Source organism: Crocodylus porosus, unplaced genomic scaffold, assembly GCF_001723895.1.
Source record: "Crocodylus porosus isolate Cpor-Errol unplaced genomic scaffold, CroPor_comp1, whole genome shotgun sequence".
In the NCBI taxonomy this organism is placed as follows: Eukaryota; Metazoa; Chordata; order Crocodylia; family Crocodylidae; genus Crocodylus; species Crocodylus porosus.
Window position 1 is genome coordinate 386,917 of NW_017728890.1, and position 26,113 is coordinate 413,029.

General features: G+C 50.3%; 1 protein-coding gene and 1 long non-coding RNA gene across 2 annotated transcripts in view; one reads left to right on the forward strand and one right to left on the reverse strand.

The window, feature by feature from the left end:
• The window catches only part of LOC109323514, a 2,293-nt gene extending 1,747 nt beyond the window's left edge, over positions 1-546 (forward strand). The window contains exon 2 of the long non-coding RNA XR_002104685.1: positions 210-546. This is a non-coding gene — a long non-coding RNA (uncharacterized LOC109323514). The remainder of the gene's footprint in view (positions 1-209) is intronic.
• The window catches only part of VDR (vitamin D (1,25- dihydroxyvitamin D3) receptor), a 94,968-nt gene continuing 69,023 nt past the window's right edge, over positions 169-26,113 (reverse strand). The window contains exons 9-15 of the mRNA XM_019555028.1: positions 12,604-12,788; positions 10,983-11,088; positions 9,632-9,800; positions 8,710-8,861; positions 6,034-6,150; positions 3,104-5,180; positions 169-959 (exon numbers count right to left, since the gene is read on the reverse strand). Of these exons, the coding sequence (XP_019410573.1) occupies positions 4,921-5,180; positions 6,034-6,150; positions 8,710-8,861; positions 9,632-9,800; positions 10,983-11,088; positions 12,604-12,788 (989 nt within the window). The 3' untranslated portion in view covers positions 169-959; positions 3,104-4,920. The remainder of the gene's footprint in view (positions 960-3,103; positions 5,181-6,033; positions 6,151-8,709; positions 8,862-9,631; positions 9,801-10,982; positions 11,089-12,603; positions 12,789-26,113) is intronic.

Here is a 26,113-nt window from a genome sequence, read left to right on the forward strand (position 1 = left end):
TATAGAGAGATACATATATATATCTATACATATAGATAGATCTATCTATCTATCTATATATATTTATTAACAGGCTCAATATTAAAAAGCCAACCAACACTATCCCCCCCACCCCTCAAAAACACACATGTTCTTCTAGCTGAGATTATATCAGACCTGTGTTTTTTCTGGTCCCTGACATGCTGAGTTTCTCTCAGCATTTACTGCAGTACTAATTCTTGCCCATGGCCTTTTCCACGCATTGGTTTACCCAGAACAGCAGACATGAAGCAGGATATACACAGAACAGACCTTCACACAGCAGCTGTCGCTTCGTGGCACAGCAATGCCGATGTAAAGCTGGAATTATAGGGGTAAGACACAGTTTATAGCCGCCGAAAAATAATAATCACGGCCGTGGCGTGTCAGGTGGCTGTGCTGAGCTTGGGCTGAGAGCGTGCGGAAGGGAGTCATGGGTGTCATTCAAACACTGGGTTACATCACAGCTCATTCAAAAGGGTCTTTTGAAGGAAAGAAGAATATCTTTTTGAAAATTCCCTGTTTCCAGAAAACAGGAAATCCCACAACGGTAGACGTTTTCCCATTGAAGGTGGGATCTGAGAGTTGTGAAATAAATTTTAAAAGAAAAGATCAGTTGTGGAAGCCACGTCCATTCCCTGACCACTTACAAATTGTATCTGACCTCCTCCTATTTTTAAAGCTCCCAACATCTGAGCCCCTGAAAAGGGAACAGTCCCGTGCCTATTCAAAGCAGGAGCAGCTGGGACGAGGTCTCCCCTTCCGCCCCAGTGGGCTGGGGACGGCCAGCAGGCTGCAGTGCCTCGTGATGGCCAAATTTCCAACCTGAAGGAGATCGAGCTCGGTCCGGCACAACGCCTCTCCTCCAGTCTGCAAAGGGGATACGTTGCTAGCGGCACAGATGCAAACACCAAGAGGCCGCCCATCATTTTCAGTGATGGCTGCAGGTGAAGTGCAGCCATAAACGTCCCTGCCCTGAAAAGCTTCCAGTCTAAATGGCATGAGTGGGTGTGACGGGAAGGGGGCTCCAGTTTGGGAGGGCAAGGTACCCATAGCTGGGTTGCTTATTTCCCACGGGAGCTGGGCTTGGGGAGAGAAGAGCTGATCCAAGCAGTAGCAGCAGTGTGGAAACAAGGCACATCATTGACAGCAGGGCCAAGGGGCCCAGGGAACGGCAAGCCCTAGAAGAACATGGGTGGATCGCGTGGAGGAGGGAAGGCAAGGAGATAGCCAGCCCTCTCCACAGGTTTCCTGCATCCAGCTATGTATCTCAGCAGCAGGACTGCAAGGAGCCTGGAGAGGATGGGGGGAGATGGAGCACGTTGGGGTCAAGAACAGACCTCTCCCCCACCCTTCAGAAATGGGGCCCAACATGTTGCTTGGGTGCAAGCGGATAGGAGGTGACTCGAAGGCGCAGGCACCACGGGATGAGTTGCTGGGAGGAGGGTTGGAGCCATTTTCGAGGCAGTGCTTCCTTATGGATAAATTGGGTGCTTGGCTAAAGGAATCGCTTCAGCACGTCTGGGGAACCATCCCGTTGTTTGCTCCTTCCCAGAAAGCTTTCAGGCTTCCTCTGGAGGTTGTTCTCCTTGGAGATGTCACTCCCACCCCCATGAAAAATTGCATTTGGCTTCACCCCCCTTTATGCAAGAAGCTCAGATTGCAAGAGACTTTTGGAAGTCGGAGGAAGGAACGAGGATGCTGCAGTGCCCAGCACTGATTTAGCCCCAGAAGGAAACCAGGAAGAGACAGATGAGGCAGGAGGGTGGAAGCAGGTCCCAGGAGTGGCAGAAAGTCACCAGGGCTGAGACAGGCAGCCTTCGCTGCAGGAAGAGGACAGGCATTTAGCAGAGCGCCGAGGCCGTGAAACGCATGCATGTAACGGAGAAAGTCTTTGCAGACACTGAATTTTTGCTATGAGTGAGCAGGCCCAAGGAGACTGCTCAGACTGGGGCGTGGAGGGGCAAACGACCCAGAAGGGGAACCAGGTGGCAGGCAGGATCCAGCAGGACTAGATAAAAGACCAGAGAATGAAGCAAGGGGAGAGTCCAGCCCAGGGCTGCAGAGGCAGACAAGACATCAGCAGCAGCAGGTCACAGCTGGGATACAAGACACATCCGTGTTTTAAGGCACCAAAAAAAGCTGACAATTGTATTAAGACACAGTGATTTTCTTAGGAGGCTCGGGAGGATGGCAGGAGGGACATTCACTGCACTAGAAGCGAGCTCAAGGCATGTTGTTGTCCAAGGATCCGCTTTCATTCTTGCCCTTTTCGCAACAACGGCTGGGCTGAAGGCAGTTTGCCAGAAGAGGCCGGGCGTTATTTTAGATAGGATAATTTGTTTCCCAGGATAAATCCGAGGAGTTTGTTAATCATTCCAGACACGTGGATTTAAAAAAACATTTTTTTTTAACCCTGGGTATGAATCAAATTCCCCTTAGTAAATGTTTATAGACCCGTCTTAAAAAAACCCTCTGTATTTTAAAAGACCGACACGTGCGCATGCACACGTGCACACACACACACACACACACACACACACACTGCTACCCACACTCCTGAACTCTGCCCATTTAAAGTGCGTTTGAGTGCTGACGTGCTGATACACCCTTTGAAAAAGCAGATGACGACATCACACCAGGGCTTTCCTGTTCTATTATTTCAAATTCAGCTTTTACGCATATCGCCCCCCCCCCCCGTATATAGTTAAACACAATCCTGGCTCTCCAGCAGCAAGTACCTGGATATGGAGGCTATTGGTACGGGTTGCTTTTCAGGGAGAGGTATGTGATGCAGCCTCAGGGACAAAACAAAAATAAACGTGGGGAGAAATACTCTGATTTCATGTAACCCAGAAGAATAGATGGGTGGAATCCCTGCTCTCCAAAGTCACTGTTTAGCCTCTATTGTAGGATAAATGCATTTTGCTTCCAGAATCAAGAATTTTGTGACTCTGCACTTCATTAAAATAGGCACATTTCCCTTGTCCCAAACCTCTCAGTCCAGGCGAATGCACACCCCTATAAGCTGTGCTTGGAAATTTGGCATGTGGGAGAAATGGCTTGAAACACACTTGAGGCTTACGCTTGTCTGCTCCATGCTGGTGACTTTCTAGAGGCAAAATGCAACAGGAGCCTTCCAGTGTTAGTGCAGAAGATACAGGAGGCAGCAGCTTGGCCATGCGCAAGCTGTCCGCCAGATGATTCTCTGGGATGATTTCTCTGAGAAATGAATATCTCGTTTGCAATGGCAGCGGTGGCTGTTGGAGAGATGTCCAGGTTAGCAGATAGCAAATTTCCATAGTACACAAAACAGAGCCTCTCCTCTGCCATACAGGATATCCCACGTGACTCCATGCAGGGACCTGTGATGCTCTTGCTTCTCTGGCTGGCAGCTTCTCTTCAGTCTTGCCTGCCCTCTTCCTAGTGTCAGACTTTCAGGCACTGGAGATCTCTGCTTCTCTCCACCAACCCCTACCACTTGCTGTGGGTCTGGACAGCACTTTGCACAATGGGGCCTCTGATCTGATGTGTCTGTAGGTGTGAGCATGATACAAGTGTTGGTATAGTCATGGTGGAGTCTGGGCCCTTCCCACGGTGGGAACAGGGCTCCTACACTACAAAGAAAAAGCTCTGCAGAGCCTAGGCTGGTTCATCTCAGGGCTCTTCTGGGTTGGGCCTGTCTATGAACATTGCTGCGGCTTCCTTCCTTCATTATTGCAAATGTTCCTGCTGAGAAACAAGGACTCCTCTAGAAAAGGCTGCAATCTTGCTGCAAAATGGGGTCTTTTAGGGCACAGAGGGGGAACTCCATAGAAGCAGAGGGAGCTATCATAAGACCTCACACTTAGCAGGCTCAGCAGATCTGCCAAGCAGCCCTTTGTCGTCCGGATCACAGGCTGTCGGGGGGGACTGTAGGTCCCTGTGGGTTCTCCAATTTCTTATCTCGCCCACTAGTAGTGTTTGAAACATGGCAGGAGCAGACTTGGCACTGCTTGTTGGCTAGTGTGGATTCCTCTTGCTCTCTCGCACACCTGCATGGCACTTAACACCGCAATCCCTGAGACCGGGTGAGCTCAGACATCCTGTCTGTTTGTCACGTTAACAGTGATGCAGTCACCACAGCGTACCATGGCTTCAGCGCATCCTCCGATTACACGCGCCTGGCAAACAAAGCTGTCTCTGAGGAGATGGAGACTCAAGAAATCAGTCCCACCAAAGGCAAGTTTTTAAATTCTTCCTAGATCAAAACCTCTTTTTAGTGCTGAACAAGCAGGTGGTGCTCTGCAGCCAGCAGCAGAAGGCAGGGATTCACATGTGGGGCTTTACTTTGGGATGGAACAAGGCAGAAACCCTACCTGAATGGCACCCAGGTACAAGTGTTTTAGGAAGGGGAATGGAGGGAGAGCTAGAAAAAGGACACCCTTCCTCTCAGCCAGGAACATCAGTTTGTGAGAAATCCCCACCCATTTCTTCTTCCACATGGCCCAGCATTGGAGCTGCCAGTTTGAGGTTTTCCTTTGTAGAACACACGAACAAAGAATAAAAATAAAATAAAATAGGAGCTGGTGTGAGGCAGGGTCCGAGCACGAAGGTTGCAGCCAGCCATACAACATCCAGAAAGGGATAAATCGGCCGCTTCCAGAAGGAAGGCAAGGAGAAAAGCCACTCAACGGAGGGGGGAAATAAATGCTTGGCTGGGTTGCTCGCCGCTCCGCAGAAAGCCAACCCAGGTGACTGCTGGTGTGCAGGCAACACAGGACTTCCAGTAGTGTGAAAATGATCTGCCTATATACAACCCCCTGCTAAGGGGCACCCCCCTCTCAATTTGCTCACCTAAGGGAAGCTGGCCTGACTTATCCTTTTATTTCTGGGTGCTTATCCCTGCATCCAGAAAAAGAATCAGGAGATTTCATTGCCAAAGACTTCCAGGACCAGTGGCGTGAGCTGCATGCTGTGCTCCGGCTGGAAGGAGAGGCAGCGGTACTGTTTGGAATGCTCCTCGTTGAGGCTCCGCAGATCCGCCAGCTTCTGGATCATCTTGGCGTAGAGCAAGCGACTGCCCGGGGGAGGATGTCGGCACCGGATGTAGCTCTGCAGGATATTGGAGAGGCGGTCCTGAAGAGTCTCCACTAGCGTGGTGTCCTGCACGCCGGGGCGGTCTAGGAAACACCATCATAGAGTTAGATCAAACCCAGCAGAAGTGTCCTCATTGTCAGGACGGCTGGACAATGGAACAGGTTGTCCAGGGATGTTCATAGATTTATAGATGTTGGGGTCGGAAGGGACCTCAGAGGTCATCGAGTCCGACCCCCTGCCCTGGGCAGGAAAGAGCGCTCAGGTCAGACGACCCCAGCTAGGTACTTGTCCAGTCTCCAAGGGCTTCAGGAGTCTGGGATGCTGGTGTCTGGGATGCTTTAGGGACCACAAATCCTGCATCTGAGCAGGAGGCTGGACCAGACTAACCTTGAGGTCCTGTCTAACCCTATGGGCCGGATTCAAGTTGTAGGGAGGACCGAAGAGGCGACCACTTATTTAAGAGAGCCAAGTATTCATCTCAGCACCCTTGCACTGTCGCCACCCACGACATCGGCAGGACCCTCTTTCCATCCCCACGCTGAGGGTGCAGTTCTCATGACCCTCTACCAAATCCTCCACAATCGGGTACTTTTTGCAGCCTGCCCAGGAGAAGGTCACTCACCAAAAAGAAAAAAAAAGGGCTATTTCTGGCCAGAGAAAGGAGCTGTCTCTAGAATCCAGAGGGCCCTGCTGGCCTTCTCCTCTCTCTTTCACAGGGAAGGGGAATCCAGCTTGGGTTGACCTGCTGATTGCAAGATCACACCCTGTGTCTCTCTCTCACACTCAGCAGTGGCTGAGGGAGCTGAAGTCATGGGCCAGGCTCTGCAGGGTCTTAGCCATGAGTTTTGTAGGCCCCATTTTCTGGGTGCGGATGCGAGCTGCTCCCATGCTGTCTCGGAGTAGAGGACGTGCTGTTGGAGATGGAATCCCTCTTACCAGGGGAGAGGATGCAGATGGCCATGAGGAGCACGTGTTCCTCTTCGTGCAGGTTCAGCTTCTTCAAGCCCACCTGGAATTTCACAAGTGGCTCCAGCAGCTCCATGTTGTGGCCCGCTAGAAGACAACAAAACGCACCTGTCAGGGCAGCTCTTTCCCAGTGGTACCAGCAAAGCCCAATGTCACAGTGATACAGGGGTGGGCAAGCCCCTTAGCTCGGTGGGGGCAGTTTGGTCAATGGCAAAGGCTGAATGTTTCTTCACCAAACTGCAGCAAAGGAGGTTTAGGTCGGATATTAGAAAAAACTCTCTCGCTAGGAGGGTGGTGAAGCACTGGGACAGGTTACCCAGAGAAGTGGTGGCATCTCCATCCTTGGAGGTTTTTGAGACCCAGATTGACAAAGCCTTGGCTGGGATGATGTAGTTGGGGCTGGTCCTGCTGGACCTCCTGAGGTCCCTTCCAACCTCAGGACCTCCTGAAGGATCTCCTGACGTCCCTTCCCATTTCCTATCCTTTGATGATTTCTAAATGCCACGTCTCCTGGCAGAGAAAGCAGCTAAACATTTGCTGCTTGGTTTTACAGAGAGATGTGAGCCTGCTGCTCTAGCCAGGAGGTCCTCTCTCCTCCTACAGCTCCATCACCATATCTCAATCCAGACCCACAGCTCTAGGAAGAATTCTGTATCAAGGCCTCTTTCCAGAGCAAAGACTCTTGCTACACCGTGAGGTTTGGGAGAAGGGGCATTGTCTTGGTCTGTCTTTCAGGGATTCAGCACACAGCTGGCATCTTGCACATTCACAAAAACCCCGCTCCTTCAGGACAAGCCATCGTTAGCACTTGCAAAGTTTGGAAAGTTCTGCACATGGACTCCAGTCAGCTGGTGTCTGAAGCAGGGACTGGGAAGATGTACAGTCATTTTGTGTCTTACCCACATCCTAGGTATCTGTACTCTGTGGCCAGCAGACTCTTTACATGCATGGTGGCTTGAATTTCCACCCCTCTTCCACCAATAGGTTGTTTCCCTGCATTTGCTGTCGTAACAGGAGTGCATTCTTCCTCCGCTAATCTGTCTAGAAATGGGAACCTCCCTTTACCGGTACAAAGATAGCAGCAACTCAGGTGGAGATGCCGGGCATTTAGGTTTCAAGGCTAGAACGGACTGTTCTCACCGCATCCTCCGTACGCCTCCATAGCACAGGTCTGAGAGTCTCATAGCACAGGTCTGAGAGTCTCCCTCAGGGCTTCCTGCACTGAGCCAGTTAGCGTGCAGTTGAATTAGAGCCTCTCTCAAATGTTACTCTTGCTGCCTTCCCAAAGCAGCTAAGAAACATAAGAGTCTAAGTCCCATTTTCAAAAACTGACCTCAGCATGTAAGAAGCACCGGACCCAGTGACTTCCAAAAAGATTTTAGGCTCCTAAGTGCCCAGGTGACTTAAGGCAATCAGGACTTGTAGTAGAGATGATATCTTTTATTAGACCAACAAGAAAACCTAGATACCTGACAGGTGACGTAAGAGCCTTTGAAAAATTAACCCTCTACCACATCTCAGAATCTTGATTTCAAGGCTCCCAGTGACTGAAACCAATTCATGCCTACGGAAGACACCTCAGTGGATTAGTAAGAATCATAGAAAAGGAGAGTTGAGGGACCTCAGGGGCTCACATCTAGTCCAATCCCCTTCTCAAAGCAGGACTGGCCCCAACTACATCATCGCAGCCAAGGTTTTGTCTAGCCAGGTCTTAAAAACCTCCAAGGCTGGAGAGTCCACCACCGCTCCGGGTTACCTGTTCCAGTGTTTTACTTCCCTCCTAGTGAGAAAGTTTTCCTTATATGTAACCTCAACTTCCCTGATGCTACGTGAGACCATTGCTCCTTGTTCTGTCAGGCATTTACATCATCTTTTTAGTTCAATTTTTTCCCTTTACTTTCAACCTCCAGCCACTGGCTCCCGTGACACCTCCACCAACTACATCCATTTCAGACAATCTTTTTGGATGCGTGTGTGTAAGACTGATCAAGTTGCCTCTTGACCGTCTCCCCAATAAACTAAACAGCCTGAGCTCCTTAGCTTCATTTTTCAGGCAAATCTTGACTCCAGGGTTGTACTTAGCTCCTTAAAAATGTTTAATATAAAATTAGCTCCTGTGGTAAGTGAGACACCAGCTAATTGCAAAGCATTGAACACAGGCTCCTTTTTTGGGAGTGGGAACACTAAAACAAGTAGAAATAGGTGGAGGAGGAGGGGATAATGCCCGCAGGGAGAACTTCTTGGCATCACACCATGCCCTAAGAGATTAGGGGATCTATCTCTTTCCCCAGACATCTGCTGCTTTTCAAATTCGAATGGTTATTTTCCAATAACCGATTGGATCGTTCTATGTTCATACTATTCAATGTGCATCTTTTGCAGTGCTCATGGGGCTCATGTAGGAGGTAAGTAATGCACAGCTCTCATGCAGCATCAGTCAGCTCGTCTGTCTGTTATTGCTGTATCTTTGTATCCTCCCCAAACCTACGCAAATCTCCAGTTACATCCTCAAAGTGGAATCAACAGACTGTTGCATTTAAGGCCTGGAGAATCAGACCTGGACACAGTTTCCTCATCCCTCAGTCACAGAGCTGTCACGGACCAGTGCTGTTCTCAGGGCAGGCTGGTATTTAGAAGCCCCCTTACCTTGGGTAACATCACTGACTTTGTATTTAAAGTCATTGCTGCCGCAGTTCCATGACATGTCCTCCAAGGTGAAGGACTGATTTGAGCGGAGCATAATGACTTCAATGGCGCTGGACTTTAGCAGGGCGATCTGATCTTCCGCCGTGAGATCCCTGAACACCGGGAGAGAAGGGAGGAGAAAGAAAACCAATGAAACCTCAGATCTAGTTTGCAAACTACCAAGTGTCAACTTCCCCAGTTTGGAAATATGCCTGCAAGCAAAGAGTCACTTGTATGATAATTGTCCTCTGCCTCCTCTCCAAAAAAAACAGAAAACTGCTGGGGCTAAGGGAACTGGCATGGTAAAGTGAAGTAAGAACTGAAGTCGGAGTGAAACACTTGTGATTTACAGTAGTTGGCCCACATTTAAAATGCTTAACTGAGTTTGGCATAGGGGAGAAAAAAGGACCCTAGTATTATTTGATATGCCAGGAGCTCGCTTTGTCATCTGGCCTTATTGGTATGGCAGGAACACATTAGAAATCCCGCTGAAGCTTGAGATTAATGTTGGGACTGAATAATGATCTGTCCCTGCCACCGGGGAGATTAGAGAACCGCAGCTGCTGCACCTGTCATTTTCAGAGAAAAACAGAACACTTGTGTCCTGCAGCCACAGGAAATGGAGCCCACATTGTCGTCATCGTTCAGATGAGCTTTTTAGAGCTGAGTGCCTTTAGCAACTGATCCTGAGAACATGAGGATTATCAGCCAGTAGCATCTGATGGTGCCCCTTCCCCTCGCGGTTGCATCTCTCTGAGCAGTTCACGCCAGCATGGCTTTCTAACTTGGCACTATGTACAAAGCACCTTCGCTATAAAGACAGCTTTGATCCCAAGCACACAGCAGAGACAAGACCCCCCCACCCCATGCACACCCTTCTCACCTGAACCCAGGGATCATCTTGGCAAAGCCGATCACTTTCTGTATACTGTAGCTAACCAGGTCGGCCAGGTGGGGAAGCATGGTGAGGGGCGAAAAGTTGATGCTCATAGACGCGCTCTCTTCAGGCTCACTCAGCATCAGGTTTGAGAACATGCCATGCTCCACTGAATCTAGGGAAAGGGGGTAGCAAGTTTCAGACTGGTTGCACAAAAACTTTGGGGTCTTCAGGGGAAAAGTTAAGGAGGGGAGAGCCAAGCTCCACAACCACAGTAGCCGGGGCACCGCCCCAGCATCGGGCTCCCACGTGGCTTCGGCCAGGGAACAGCATGGCCAAAATAAAAGGTGGGCAGAGTGAAGAGTAGCCTGTTGGAGTGAGCTATGCAGGGAATTGCGGGCTTCCCTGGAAAGGCAGCTGCGCCCAGGCAGGAGAACGCCAGAAGCAAAAAGACCAGCTTTAATACTTCTGTTTCAAATGGCCTGTCACATTTATCCATACCCGGGACCTGCTCCCCAGCCACCCAGAGCCCTGTCGTGTCATCATTTCCTGGCACCTCACACTCAGCCACCAACACACCCCAAGCTATAAATTCCCTATTACACCCTGGCAAAAATTCACCCCCAGCAGAACCTCCCCTCCACGCTGGTCCCCATCACCCCCAGTTTGCCCACATCCTATAACCCACCAGCAAGGCCTCCACAGCTCCACCCCAGCACCTGCCAGCCCAGCCAACAGCAATCCTAGGCCCACAGCACCCTTTGGTGCCCCATGGCTTCACAGGCGGCAGCCCCTCTCTGAGCCAGGCTCCTTCCTGCTGAATTCTGGCACCAGAAATTTTAAATACATCACTATCTGCCTGAGCTCCTTTGAGGGTGATGCCTTGCAGGGAATCTGTCTTCTGCCCAGACCCATTCCATCACTAGCACCCTTCCCTCGAGACAGCAGAGGTTGTTTTAGAGCTCAGGAAGAGAGGACACTACTGGGGCTGAATTTCCCTTTCTTTGAAAAACTTCTGCCATCTGAGCTGGTTGCCGGCAAGGCGAAGAAATGATACAGCCCCGTGCCAGTGCTCAGGTCCCCGGGCTCTTTAGGAGAGGTTACAAAGAGGTCTTCTTTGTAGGCTCTGACACAAAACCTACGGCACAGTGCAGCAAAGCCCTTGATGCACTTCAAGCCATGAGTAGGGACAAGAGTGCACTTCACGACTTTGCTGGAGTGGAGGATTTCACTTCAGAAAGAAAGCATGCGAGTCTTAATCATCACTCCCTTCAAAAACCTATGTCAGGCTTTGTCTCTTGCTTTTCTTTCCCCATGTGGCTGCTATTGGCAGAGGTGCCCCTGTACCACGAAGTACCTGGAGAAGAACCAAAAGGCTCCGAGGAATCTTCTGATGAAAAACCCTGCGTCAGGACAGACGATGACCTGGTCAGTCTTTGGTCCTCGCTGGATCTCACAGGGGGCTGGAAGAAAAAGGAGGTGCCGCTTAGAGATCACAGGGCTGACAGAGGACAGCTGCATTCTCTTTTATTCTGTGTCTTCCTAGATACCACAGTGGGCTTCACACACATTAGTCCCTGCTACAGAGCAGCATATGACAGAAAGAGGCTGTTACTGGCTCAGGATTCAGGTGGAGAGCTTCCAAAGTGCTCGGCATGGCACAGTTCTGGTTCCAATGACATCAATGTGTCAGAACAAGGAGCAAGACAGAAGGAGCAATGGGCTCAAGTTGCAGCAAGGGAAGTTGAGGTTGGATATTAGGGAAAACTCTCTCGCTTGGAGAGTGGTGAGGCACTGGAATAAGTTACCTAAAGAGGTGGTGGCATCTCCATCCTTGGAGGTTTTTAAGGCCTGGCTTAGGGATGATCTAGTTGGGGTTGGTCCTGCTTTGAGCAGGGGGTCCCCCTGAGGTCCCTTCCCACCCTCATTTTCTATGATTCTATAATGCAACCATGCTTTTGGAAGCCCCACCTGTGGTGCTTTAGATTAGGGGTGCTCAACCCCCACCCTGAGGGCCAAATCCAACTTGCAGAGCCATGGCATCCAGCCCACAGAGCTCCCCACGGGTCAGGAAATTTGGTGGCTGGGGAGCGGTGGCAATTCATACTGCCAAATTCCCAAGCCCTGTGTGGCTGGATTGGGACCAAGCCATACCCTCTTCCCCCTTCCCACACAGCTGGCCATGCTCCCTCTTTGCTGCACAGCTGGATCAGGCCCACCAGCTGTTTCTGGCCTGTGGAGAGACCAGGCACTGCCCTTCCAGCCCATGGGACCAAAAGGTTGAGCTCCACTGCTTCAGATTAGTCAGTGCTGATTGCTTCCCACAATACTGTGTCCAAAGTATCAGATCACTGGGTTTTTGCAGACACCCACTCCCCATTGTTCTACCAAGGACGTCTATGGAGCTGCATGAGTTTGGCTTAACTGAAGCGCCTGGCATAATAAAAAATAGACACTTTATGGACAAAAAAAAGAGACATCCAGTCTGACGTGGACCACAGGACCCCATGCCAATCTCGCAGCCCGGCTCCTTCATGCTTTCCAAAAAGACACCCAGTCCTGACTTAAACAATTCGGACTCTGGAAAGTGGAGATGGCTCTTTGTAACAAGGGTCTGAATGACACAGGGGTGATGTGCCAAGAGGACAAGGCTGGGGGCCGGGGAGACGTTTTCATGTGGAGTCACCAAATTGGCAACCGAGCTTGGGCGTTCTCAGTCGATGGGTCCTAAAAAAGGTGTCAGAGGTTGTGGCCTCCACCTCCCGTTATGGTTATGGGTGAAGTTTCTCCTGAAACTGCGTTGTCAGACAGGGTGACAGCAAGGACGAGGCTGAGAACTGCTGCTCGAAACCCATCAGAAGTCACGATCCAGACTTATTTGCCAGCAGATGGCCTCATTGTCACAGTGGATGGGTGGGTTTGGCTGGAAGGAGAGGAGAAAACACACACGCACACATACACCGGACCCCGGAGCCTACCCGGAACTGGGTGAAGTCAGAGTAGGTCGGGTCGTAGGTCTTGCGATGGGCCTCGAGCAGGATGTCGATGACGTTCTGCTGCTCCTCCGACAGCTTGGGCTTCATGCTCTCTTTCAGCGCCTCCTCCTCCTTGCGCTTCATTATCATCTCTCTCTTCCTCTGGACCTCCTCGTCTGTCAGGATGACTGTTTGCAAAACACATCGGGTAGTAGCAAGATGTGGCAAGGGGGGAAGGAGAGAGAGAGAGAACAAGAATCAAAAACCCTTATCCTGGAGTTGCCCACAAATCCCTAAAACTTAAGCATTTCCTAGCATCTCCAAAGACTGTGTCAGAGATGAAACCATATCCGTCTTTTGTTGCCACTTAAGACCTGTGTTTTCTCCCTTCTGCTGTAGATCTCCTGAAATAGAGGGTCTCTGCTGGGAGTCGAAGCCTCCTAAAGTGACATCCTGTCTCAGCTTACCCCCAGAAACTCTGGGTCCAGCTGGAGGTCAGGTCAGACATTTCTTTTCTCTTTAAAGATGTTGCACGCCTGTCTGAAACACCAGTCTTGCTCTGCATGTGCCGTGGGATAGCGCTATCCCAACCCACGCCAATTATCTGCAGAAGGTCTGTGGAGCCTGGCATCCAGCCCCTCTCTCAGGCTGAAGGGTGCTGTATTGGAAAAGGCAAATCTGGTACTGCAGGGGACCAGGAAAAAGCATCCTATCCAAAAATCTTTTGTGCAGCAACATCTTAATTTGATCCCACTGCTGTTCTGCTTTCAATTAAGAGGTGTGAAAGCTGCTCAGCACTGGAAGGCAGGCTCAGGAGGCCAGGCTAGAATAGGGGGAAAAATAAAATCACATCATCGGTGATCAAGAGAAGAGCTGTGATTCCATCGTCTCCGGCCCCTTTGGAAAGGCACAGCCTGAGAAAACCAGCGCTAAACAGAAAGTGTCCTTGCATTTTGAACAGAGAGAAAACAGAACAAAATGCGGGTGCGATGAATGATTACAAGCTATTCTTAGTCACTTTTGTCCTCGATGCAAGTACAGTAAACCTGTGTTTTTCACTTCTACCCTCTGCTTTCCATTTTTTATTCCCCTCCGCGAATGGCTCAGATAGCACTCTTGTGGTTGACTGCACGGCAGCTCCTCCTAATGAGAATCCTGTTTGTACTCAGTCCCGTGAATTAACCCGTACGCGCTACAGCCTCTGTTATCCAGGCAGGGTTGCATGGAGAGCATGCGTGCAGCCCCTTTCTTTAGAAAGCTGTGGCTATTTGCAATTCCAGGTCCAGAAAAGGCATGTGTTACCCCCTCCAGCAGCTCTGGAGGGTGTAACCCCTCCTGTCACCCTCCTCTGACAGCATATGTGAATTAAGACCGCCGCGTTAAATTTCAAGAGTTCATTTAGTGCAATCATTTTCAGCTGAACGCTTATTAGGCACATCTTTAGCTCTTGTTGATCGGAACATGAAAGGTCCCAAAGGAAACCAAGCAGCCTCATTGCTTTAAAGCAGTGGTCCTCAACCTATTTTCCGAAGTGGGCCACACTTGTGGCTTTCAATGTGTTAATGTGGGCTGCACCCACACAACTTGCTTCCTGTGTATCCATTAAAAAAAATGCTTTGTTTTTTAAAACATTTGGCCCGCAGCAGCGTGCCGATTGGGCTGCATGTGGCCTGCGAGTTGAGAGTCACTGCTTTGCAGAGCCAGGCCTCAATTTAGCACCACAAAGCTATTTTTGGGTGCATCTACATGAGATGCTTACCATGCATTAGCTTAATAACACTGCGCAATAGCACAGCGGTGAAAACCTGTGCTAATAGCCTATTGCAAAGTGTTCTTCGGCTAATGCACAGTAAGCATCACAAAATAACCATGTGCCAGCCCTACTAGTCATGGCGCATTTAGTTAGCACTTTATTAAGCAAGTACTAAACTAAATGTGCAGCATCTAAGGCGCATTAATGAACGCGTAGATGTGCCCAGTAAATACATCCTTTAGTGGGGATGAGTCATGAACTTTAAATGGTTCGAGGCATGAGTACACAGGAGGAAGCTGCACTCTAAAAAGTCACACTTAAGTGGATCCTTCTTTTTTTGGATCACCGATCTTTCAACCAGTCACTGGCCCATGAACAGATATTTCCTGGATGTTCTGGTTCAGTATTTACCAGAGTTTCAGGAGGTGGCCCAGGGTATTTTTCATGCCTTGAAAATAAAGGTGCATTGAGTTTGAGTTCTGAGCTCCAGAGATCTCAGGAAGTTCACATGGCTTTTCCCTCCTTTGCCTCTTGCTTGCCTGTTACACAGATGTATGATCGGGCATAACATTTTTGCCTTCCTCCCACTACTGGTAGTAAATACAATAATAATATATGGATGTGCAGTGCTGGTCTCTAGCTGAATGACATCTCTGTCTTTAGGGCTTACCATAGAATCAAAGACAATGAGGGTTGGAAGGGAGCTCAGGAGCTCACATCTGGTCCAACCCCCTGCTCCAAGCAAAACCAGCCCCAACTAGATCATCTCACCCAAGGCTTTGTCTAGTGGGGTCTTAAAAACCACCAAGGATGGAGACTCCACCACCTCTCTGGGTAACCTGTTCCAGTGCTTCACCACCCTCCTAGTGAGAAAGTTCTTCCTAATATCCAACCTCAGCTTCCCTTGCTGCAGCTTGAGCCCATCGCTCCTTGTTCTGGCACCTGCCCCCACTGAGGACAGTCCAGCTCCATCCTTCAGACATTACAGGCATTTGCCATGTCCCTTGTAGTACCTGTGGGATATGTGATTCTCCTTAACCAGTCTTTTCTCTGATTCTATGCATGTGCGGTAGACATGTGTGACCCTTGCCCTGAAGAGCCTCCACTCAAACCCCGAAGGGGGGCTACACAGTAGTCCAGTATTCCTAAAACAACCTACCGCAAATATCTGGTCTCGGGAACAAGCACGAGCAACCTCACCGCGCGCGTTACCTCTTAACAAGTCTGAAGCATATGAAAACCATGAGTTTTATAAATGTAACAGCCCTGCTGTCGCCACAAGACTATATCGGCCCACAGAACAGAAGCAGAATAGAGAAACTCTTGGGCTCCTTTAGCCCTCCATGCCAGAGTAACCGCATGTTTTTAAATCGGCACCCTAAGACTAAAGCCAAACATTGGTAGAAAGGTCTCTTTAATATCCACAAATCGGCCGCTCAAACACACCCTGCCAGCTAGGTAACCAATCCTAAATATAGCAGACAAGACTTTCCCATCTGTCAAGACACCATTAGCTTTTAACCCGTCATGAACAAATAAAAGAGCGTTTATCTTATGACTGCAGGCTTTTTCCTGACAGTAGGTTGCAGAGATATTTTATGTAGGGAGGGGAAGGCGGAGTCTGGTATGAAAGGTTTGGCAAGATGCACTGAAGCATGCATTGGCTGCCCAAAACTCTGAGGCTACGCGAGGTCTGGTAGCCGCGCTACATTGCCTTCGGTTATTTCTGCTGGGTTGAAGCCGCCGGTATTTTTCCAATACATTTGCGAAGTTGCATAATATTTCACCTTGCCATTTTAAATCTAAGGAGACAAGTCAACTGCATGTTCCAGGTTGAAAGGTTATTCTGAATGAGTGGAACGATGCTACAATTAATCTCTAAGAGATGTTGCTGTGGAAGCCTTTTTAGATTAGTTGACAAATGCACTTGGGGAAGAGACTGATGAAGACAAATTGCTCTTTATTGAAAGACCTGTCAAGCAAGAGAAAATGCAAAAGAATGGGCAGAAGAAAGGCCTTCGCCTGACCCTGCCAAAGGAGATCTTTGCAGATAACAGGAAATCCCGTGCAGGGGGGCAACTTTGTTTTAGGAACTCCATCTTTACTCTTTTAACGCCAGCAGATAGGATGAGGGCAGCTGCAGTGTCATACGACGAGGGCCAGTGCACAGAAGGAGAATACAATGCTGTGACACCCGGCCAAACAGTAGGTTTCGCTTCACTATGGCAAAAATATCCTGCCCTGTCCCCTTTGCTGCCCCCAGTTTGGGACTTCACTTCAGCCGACGGTACTGAAGACACGTATCCCCCGGGATCTCACACTGGGGTTGCTCTCGAAGTTCACCCATCCCTTTTGGCACTGAGCTGGTAGCCTGACTTCTATAAGGTGTGTTAGCGAAGACGGTGTAGCTCACACCTGTGCTGCGGTTTGATCCCCACGCAAAGCCGGTCAAGTCGAGGCCTGGATTTCGAGGCAGCCAGCCAGCTGAGCAGGTAAATTTTATGCCGTCTTGTCCACGGGAGCCTCCTATAACATGCTGGCAAACCTGTCGTGACAGCTTTAAACCCCAGTCCAGACAAGCCTCGAGGATGTCGAGAGGTACATTTTGGCGTGTGCTGCAGGGCTGCACAGATCTTTGCATGTCTGTTGCCAGTCTGCCTTCCCACGACGCTTTCAGCAGCCCAGAGAGCCAAAGCAATGCCAGATGCCAGAGACTGCAAGAGTAATTTTAGCGATGGGGACATGAAATCGCCCTCTGCTCAAGGGTTCCAGGTGAGGTTATTAACAGGAAGGTGGGGGCTGCATAGCAGCAGGTAATGCAGTTTGAAAATGGTCAGTGGAACAGATCTGGATTCTGCCCCTGAAAGAAAGGGGCACCAATCTGGATAGGACCGCAGGGCACTACTGTTATAACTATCATCATCATCATCATCATCAAAGGCTTAACAGATAGGGCCTAGACCAGTGATTCTCAGCCAGGGTGCTGTGGCTGGTAACCCATCTGCTTGTTTCTGCAGTCATCCTGGCTAACCCTGGAGACAGAAGCAATTACAGAAACACTGACGTATTTAGCATAGCCCTAGTGCAAGCCAGGTTTCCTGTGAAAAATGTCAGCTTTCAAAAGATCTTGTATCAAAAGGAGAGACGCATGCACCTAGGCCAGGGATTTCAGTCTCCTAGAAGCCAAAAGGAGAAGTGTGCCTTCGGCAGAAAAAAAATGTGCTGACAAGCGTGCAGTCCACACTTCTGTAATCCCTCCAGGTCATCTCTCCCTCCGAGTAGCGGCTGTCACGAGGCAGTGGGCTCCTCATTCAGCCTGTTACAGAATTAGGTGTCGCCTGGTGCAGCGAGCACCGCCAGGCTGAAAGCCCTGGGGCAGTGTCCTGTTAGCCCATTTCCACGGCCATCACTGCCCGTTCTGAATCAGGACTCGGCCCCATATGTGCAGAAACCTGCTCGCTGTTTCACTTTGTGCTTTTCTCTAGCTCCAGCCACAACATACATGCTGCTGAAAACCCCCATACTGCAGCAGAATGTAAGATGATCTCGGTTGCAAAAAATAAAATTGCAAACAGTGAAATGCTAAGGCATGTACTTGTCTTTAAGACAACGAATACCGAATATTGACCAGAGGTTTTAAATTGGTGCATGAAGAAACCTCTGCCACGTTGGCGGTCTGTGTCAAATAGAACGTGGAAAATGACTCACAACTAAAAAGTGGTGGTTTGAGTTGTTAACAATTACCAGCAACCTGGACTTGATGGCCCAGCAGACCTCAGCCAGTCCTCCAGGACATTGGTTTTCAACCTTTTTTCATTTGCAGACCCCTTTGGTAATTTCAAATGGAGGTGCGGACCCCTTTGAATTTAAATGTGGGTATTTGCATACATTTGACTGATCCTAGTCATCTGTCAAGGACCCCTTAGATGTAGCCTGTGGACCCCGAGGGGTCCCCGGACCAGGGTATCAAAACGCTAAATGCCAGGTGCCCAGCGCTCCCATGGGAGCGGAGGTCACTTAGCACCTTGTAGGAAAACCAGCCATCCTAGGGATAACAAGGAAGCAGAGAGATGCATCTCAATTGCAGCACAGCATGCAGCTTAGCTGACAGGACAGTTCCCCGTAGGCAAATCCAAAGCAGAACAAAATCTTTAGACTATTGCGTCGCCGGTTTTCATTGGAACAAGCAATAGAGACACCCTTCCCCTTCAGGCCTTCAAAAGGTGCCAAGAGACAGTGATCTGGAGTGGATTAGCATTGCAAAATACTTGATAAAAAACGAGAAACAAAGCCAGGCAGAATTTACAACCTCATGCATGTGTTTGGGGCTTAACTATATTATATCTGTCCAAGCTGCTTCATGAATAATTCTTGTGTCTGTTTCTCACTGCACTGAGGTTTGTCCACTAGCAGTCATAAATTCTCACGATTATTCCCCAGCACTCTTTGCTGAACAATGAGCAAGCAGGAACACAAAAGTCTCGACGTATTAAAAAAAACGCGATTAAGCAAAATACCCTTTTATCACCACCGCGGGACTCTGGGAGGGCTGCAGAGTTATGGCGGTCAGTAAAATGTAGTCAAGGGTTAAGAGGATAAGTGAACACACGAAGCACAAAATGAATTCTCTAGTCAAGTGCTCGCTACTCAAGCAGCGAACAGCGGGGAGAGGACAGGGAAGAGGTGACAATGGTTTTCTATCCATGCAGAATGAAAGCATCTCCAGTCGGCCCATCTCCAGCGCTGGTATTCCTGGGGTTCAGACTGCTATTCTTTTTGCAGAACTTGGTGGCTTTTCACGGAGAAACACAGATGCTCTGCAGAGCCCACCCAGGCCCCTGCATACGCTCACTACCTACCAGTGCCTGGCCTGAAATAAAACCACGCACTCCTGTTCACGGGGAATAAGACAGGGCAAAATGAACAAGGCGGGAGCATTCAGGGCCCCATCTGGATAGGCAGGAGTAGGGGCGAGCTGCATCAAGTGGTTCACAACACAGCAGGACCAGGGTTGAGTCTGCAGTCCAGCCAGCGTACAGACAAAACCACCACGGTGGTGGTGATTCAGGGTTAGACAAGAGGGGCTGGGAGCAGAAGAAACAAAATTCCAGGATGCAAGACTATGTATAAATAGCCTGATGAATCATAACCCCCCATGACAGGGCAGGGTACAGCGGTGCTGCAGGACTCGGTGTACCCGAGGCATATCGCATGCATGTGTATGTCCATATATAACTTACAAAGAGAGACAAGGAGGGTATGCCAGGGCCAGGAGCAACCTCTTCGCTCACCCAGCCTGCCTTGCCAGCCCGCACAGGGCAATGCAATGCTAATGGGCAAGATGCAGCACCATACTGGGTCACAGGAGAGCCTGCAGCTGCTTTTCTACCAATGCTGCAGCATTGGCACCACTGGCCAAACTGGGGAGACTGGTTGCCAAATTCCTCCTGCTCCCATCAGTGCATGGCTTAGACACCTCCTTCACTACTCCAGCATCCCCTCGTTGCCCCAGCACCTGTGTGGGTCTCACTGCTGGCACGTGTGCTCTATGAAGGCAACGAGCACAGGGAGAAAAGGGAAGATATCCCGAGACGCATTCCCCAGTGGAGCCTGCAGAACAGGGGTAGCCAGCGAGGAGGAGGAAAGGGAGAGTCCACATGCACAGGAATGGGCTCTGCAAAAGATCTTACATGTCTGGTAAACTCCCCTGGAAAAAGGCCAGGCAATATGCACTGCTGATGCTGACTGTGCAGGTACGCCTTCAGCAGGTCCAGCCTGCTTGGCAAGCATTGCCAAGCATTCCCACCTGCCCTTGAGGCCGGTCCAAAGCAGGCCCCTGCTACAGGGAGGGAAACTGAGGCACAAGCAGCTTCAGAGTCAGTGATCAGGTCTGTGGTGGGGTCAGAATTGGAACCTGGGGCTCCTGGCTCCTTTCCTCAGTGGATGGGGAGGGCAGTTTCAATGTTCAGGTCCCAATTATAATGCACTTCCTCCCTCGGGCTTTTCCCGCTGTGCCCCTCCCCACAGACCTTTCCATCTTGCATTTCGGTAGCTCTCGTCTTGACCTCCCTCAGCTGATTCATAGGGCTCCTTGCCTTCTTCAGCAATTTCCCCACGAGCCGCTGCCTTCTGCAACAGCCATGGGGAACTGGCCAGCCAGCAGCAGGTGGGTTGGGAAACCTGCTGTGTGCTGTTGTTGCACGTTGCTGGTCAGAAATAGAGCAGGGTGGGTGCATGCATGCCTCTGCGTGTGTGTGCGCGCACGTATGCGCACGTGCAGCAGTGCTCTGCCGATACCATCAGTGTTTTGGCAGTGATGGCTATTTACTACGAGGAGACAAATGGACCATAAAGGCAAGGATCCGGGAGTAGCAAAGATCCCATGGCACTGTTGGGCTGTGCCTGGAGAACCACCCCTGCAGAAGCCACCTGGGGTTTGGGCAGCTGAGGCCCTGCGCTGGCCACCTTTGTAACATGCTAAGGTGTTATTAGTCAGATGCATGCATAAGCCACATGCAATGAGTCGCCGTTCCATGCACCTGTGCCCACCTCCACAGCTTGCCATGCCTCCTAGCCGTGAATCATCGTGGACTTGCCTTCTGGCCTGAATTTGGGGTGGTTCACATTTTTCAAGCTTTCCTGGGCAGGCAGCAGGGCCAGGAACCTGTTTTATTTGACATAAGAAGCAAGCTGAGATTCTCTTGATCACAGGACTCCCGGAACTGGGGATTTAAGGGGAGGAGGAAGATGGGAAGACTTGGGATGAAACCATGAGCTCTGGCGACACAGAGGCCTTTTTGTCCTCACTCGCAGCAACCTCAGACTGACATTCACTCCTTAATAAAATCTTTAGCGGAGAAAAAGCACCTGCATTTTTTTTTTTAGCCCTAGCCAGATTGGAGTTTAATAACTAAAGGCCCTGCCCTGAAGCCCCACAGGGTAAAATTGCAGGTGCTGGCTCTCCACAAGGTTTTTAAAGCAAGCTGGCCAATGCGCAAATCAATCCCACAAAAAGCCACCTATTTCTTACAAGAACAAAGCCAAAATCCAAAAGGAAGCAGAAGTAGCCCTCTCGCACGTACAGCAGCTGCAGCACTGGCTGTACGAGGCGTGCTTTCCCTGGCAAGAATACGCACAGCTGATCTGAACAGCGACAGCAGATGACTCAAGAGAAGGGTTTGCCCAATTCCCACTGACTGTCTCAAGTGTCTTTTGCGGGGGGGAATCCAGCCCTAATCATCAAGGGGCACAAGACTGCTTAATGTGGCTCTGAGCGGGTAGGTCCAAGGCCTGTGGACCTGGTCCCAGCACTGTGGTCTTACAATCTAGGAAAAAACCTGTGGATAAATTGCTGGTGAATGGGAATAATTCATTTTTCATCCTCCCATTACATGTTCGCCGCTTTGCTGGCTTCCAGCATCCCGAAGGCCAAGATTTTGAAACAGATGCTGAGTGCAGCACGCTCCGCAACTTGGGTCTGTTGTTTGCAACACCAGGCTCCTCCGCTTTTTGGGGAAATGGAGCAGAGCGGGAAATACCCTTTCTGCATTATAGTTTTTAGAAAAGGGGATTCTTGGGAACTGAGCTGAAAACAGCCTTCTGACATCTTTTTGGGTCTCAGCAACAGATCCTCAAAAAAAAAAAAAAGAGGCAGCGGCAGGGAAGGAATAAAAGGGTTTTGCAGAATTTGAATGAATTGGAGCAAGGAACCGTTTTGCTTTGCAGAATTAACCCTGCTGCTTCCTCCTGCTCTTATAGCACCAGGTTAGTGACAGCAACAGATGTCCCCCCTTTGTTCCTCCCCTCCCACCACCCATTTTAGCTTCCCGCCGTGCTGTTTTTTGCCTGGCAGCCCGTCACACTGGTCTCCTCTGTGTCAGGGCTTCCGCAAGCCTGTTCCCTGCTGAGCACTGCCCTGGCTAACGCTGCCTCCAGTTTAATCCCGCGACTAGACTTGCTGCTCTTCCTCCTGCACACGCTGCTGTGGGAAACCCCTCCAGCCCTGTGTCTGTGCTCTGCTCCCCCGGCTTGGTGGGATTTTCAGCATCTGTTTCAAAATTGCTGGGGTTGGGGCAGCGAGTCCAGCCATGTTCCAAGCAACGCAGAGAGCTTCGGCCGCCTTCCTGACCTCTCATTTGTTCCGACTGATATTTAGCCCTTGGCTGCATCTCTTTCTTAACTGAAGCCGTGTCTGTTGCTCCCTCAATCTGGAGGAAGGCCATGTTGTGCCTAGCAGGAAAGGTGTTAGACAAGACTTTAAAAAAAAACAAAAAAAACAAAACAGAGCTTGCCAAACCTAGCCAGCTTTTAGCATGGTCCCTGGGGCATCCCTGCAACACCACGGCTATATTTGAGCTGTTGGCAGTGTATCTGGTACAGAGATGCCATGGCAGGGAGTAATACCTCCCTGGGAGTTCAAGCACAGAGCAGCCCAGAGAGGGCATGAGACAGTAGAGAGAATGGGCAAGGGATGCAGAAAGTTGTATGCCCCAAGTTTCCTACCCCGTTTCTGCCAAGCAGGGCTAGGGCATGGGTTTGGCAGAAGAGGCCAAGGAGCCCCTTGTTTGAGGCAGAGTTCATAGACTCAGAGAACACGAGGGCTGGAAGGGACCTCAGGAGGTCACGTCTAGTCCAACCCCCTGCTCCAAGCAAGACCAGCCCCAACTAGATCATCTCACCCAAGGCTTTGCCTAGCAGGGTCTTAAAAACTTCCTCGGATGGAGAGTCCGAGTCTCTGGGTAACCTTTTCCAGTGCTTCACCACCCTCCGCGTGAGGAGGTTCTTCCTAATATCCAACTTAAACCTCCCTTGCTGCAACCTGAGCCCATTGCTCCTTGTTGTACCACCTGCCCCCACTGAAAACAATCCAGCTCCATCCTCTTTGGACCCACCCTGCAGGGAATTGAAGGCTGCTATTAAATCCTCCCTTCATCTTCCCTTCTCCAGGCTAAATAAGCCCAGTTCCCTCAGCCTCTGTTCACAAGTCATGTGCCCCAGTCCTCAAACCATTTTTGCTGCCCTCTGTTGAACTCTGTCCAATTTACCCACATCCTTTCTGCAGTGGGGGGCCCAAAACTGGACACAGGCCTGTAGATGTGGCCTCACCAGGGCTGAATAGAGGGGAAGAATCACTGCCCTCCATCTGCTGGCAACGCTCCTACCAGTGCAGCCCAGGACGCTATTAACCTTCTTGGTAACACGGCTCATGCTGTTGGCTCCTATTCAGCTTGTTGTCCACCGTAACCCCCGGGTCCTTTAAGTTCATGCCAATGAAAGGGTGGAACAAGCAGTAAGTTGCATTCATTCAGTTCCTTCTATAGTATGTGGTCTTCAGAGGCATAAAAACAACCCAGGTTAGACAGCCTCTCAGGCCAAGCCTGGTTTCCCTTCCACAAAGCTGGCTGTGAAGGTAGTGCTGATGGTGACAAGATACCCTGAGTGGCGAGGAGTTTCAGGCCTTACATCCCAGGCGCAAAGGGTTAGATGCTGCAATGAAGAGGGACATATAAATACCTACATGTGCAGACAGAGGAAGTCTCACTGTGCACTGACACCCGGCAAAGCCTGGAAACTGGGAAGTGCTAAGTGACAGCAGAGAGCAGCAAGAGACCTGCCTTCTGGCTCACAAGAGCAGTCCTCCCATATTTTATCAATGGACCTATCCATCATCTTAGCTCATAAAAACACAGGCTCGTGTCTGAGTTGGCGCCGGGAGGAATCAGAACAACGTCAAATGCAATGAATTAGTGACTGTGCTGGCAACGAGATTCTTGCCATCACCTCCAAAGATCAAGCACAAGAAGGCCCCATGGGGTGACGGATTAACTTGGCGGGGCCCTCTTGATGTCCCTTCTCCCATGGTGGGGTCTAGCTGCTAGCCATCTTTCAGGAGAGAAGGAACAATTAATTAAATTGTTTTCCAGTAGTGCCCAGAGGCACTTTACCGACACCATGAGGAATAGCGCCCATCCTTAAAGCTTCACGTGGGAAATAGCCTTATCTATCGCTGTCCGAAGCAAGGGCTGCCTACCCCTCCATGCTAGCAAACTGCTGCATTTTTTGCAAACGGAGAACGTGGAAAGAGCATTTCAGGATGACACAGCTTGGCTTTCCCTGCCACTGAAGAGCCTGCACTCACTCGGCACCACTTGAACAGCTCCAAGCATTTACGCTGTGCTTTACCAACCTGAGATAAAGCAGCATGGAAACTATGGATATTTGCTAACATACTGGGAACAGTGCCAGGTTTGAGGATCCCGCTTTGTCCACGCCCCCCCTCGGCAGCTCCTCTCTTCTCCCATGTCCCACTACTGTTCCTCACCACTCACACTCTACACTTGTCCTTGGGCAACTTCCATCTGTAGCCACAGCTACACCCGTGGACTCAGGTTTTCTACCCTTGGCCTGCATCTACATCTGTTTCTGTGTCCTGCTAACAGCTTTGCTCAGCTGGAGCCCGATATACCCTGAACCCTTCTTTCCCTCCCAGTTTGGGCTCAGAATTGCTGTTGGCCGAGGCTCATCACCGCCACGCTTCGGTGGTACAACAACAGGTGGAGGGGCATGGGTCAGCGCTTTGCCCGCCACAAAATCCCTCTCTTTGCATGGGGGGAAAATGGCCCATGAACACATCGGCAAGGGGAGCATCATCTTTCTGCCTTCGTGCCCTCCTCTGCGGCGAGGCCTCCAAAAAACCCAGACAACAGGCAGGCAGCTATTACACAGAGACTGTGGATTGTACTGGGCAACAGCTGGGACTTCCTCATGCTCCCCACATCTGCATCCAGCTGTTGTCTCCTGCCTCCTCAGGAAGGGGACTGGATTTGTTTTTTGCTTATGCAGCCCCTGGTGTAAGGTATTAGCCCTCTCATATTTTGGGGTCCTTTTATCCCAATCATATCCAGGGGCAAAACCCCAGCCCTCTTGCTCCTCAGTTTCCCCACAGCCTCGGTAGATACAAATGTGGCTGCTGATATTGTCTTCCCACTGGCTGCTCAAGCCACATAGCATCCCTCCCTCTGGAACCACACCCTTTTCACATCCCTAATTCCCAACATGTGTCACACAATGATGGATCATCCATAGAGCCAGCTTCCCAGCAAGGGCTTTGGTGTCCGGGCTGCAGACACAGGCAGGAGAACATACTTGGGCTGAGGGAATGAGCACTGCAGTGACATCACAACTCAGAGTAGGGAGCATGGGGCAGCTCTTCCTAGATCTCAAATTAAGGCCGCTCATCCAGAAGAGGACCTAGATTATGCTTTGGGGTCCCCTTGGTTCAGCTGACTAAAGGAAATGGCTATTTGTGCTCCAGACTGAGGGAAGTGCCCCAAGTTCTTGCAGCAAGTCAAGTACCCTCAAGGACTACTAGGTCTGCGTTTCCCAGAGGATGCAGGTCCAAGATCAGTCCAGACTCTGGGTGGTGGCGGCGTTACCCCAGGCTTGCGGGCGTGCTCCAGGAAGGGGGTCGGCCAGATGTGAGGCACACCTAGGGAGGCACTCTGAACCTGGAAGGTGGTCAGGTGCAGTGAGGTGGCTCGCCCCCTACTGATACCAAATGTTGCCTCCTCCTTGTTTACATACCATTTTTCTCTGGATTCCCCCAGTTTTTCTCCCACCTCACGCCCTGATCAAAACCAGCTCACTTTCTCTCTGCTGCTACCGCCAGCTCCTGAAGCACCTGGGCAGGAGGGATCTCCCATGGAAAGGAGGCAGCAGTAGGAAGAGGAGTTCCTTGTGCATGGAGTTAGAAAAAAAAAA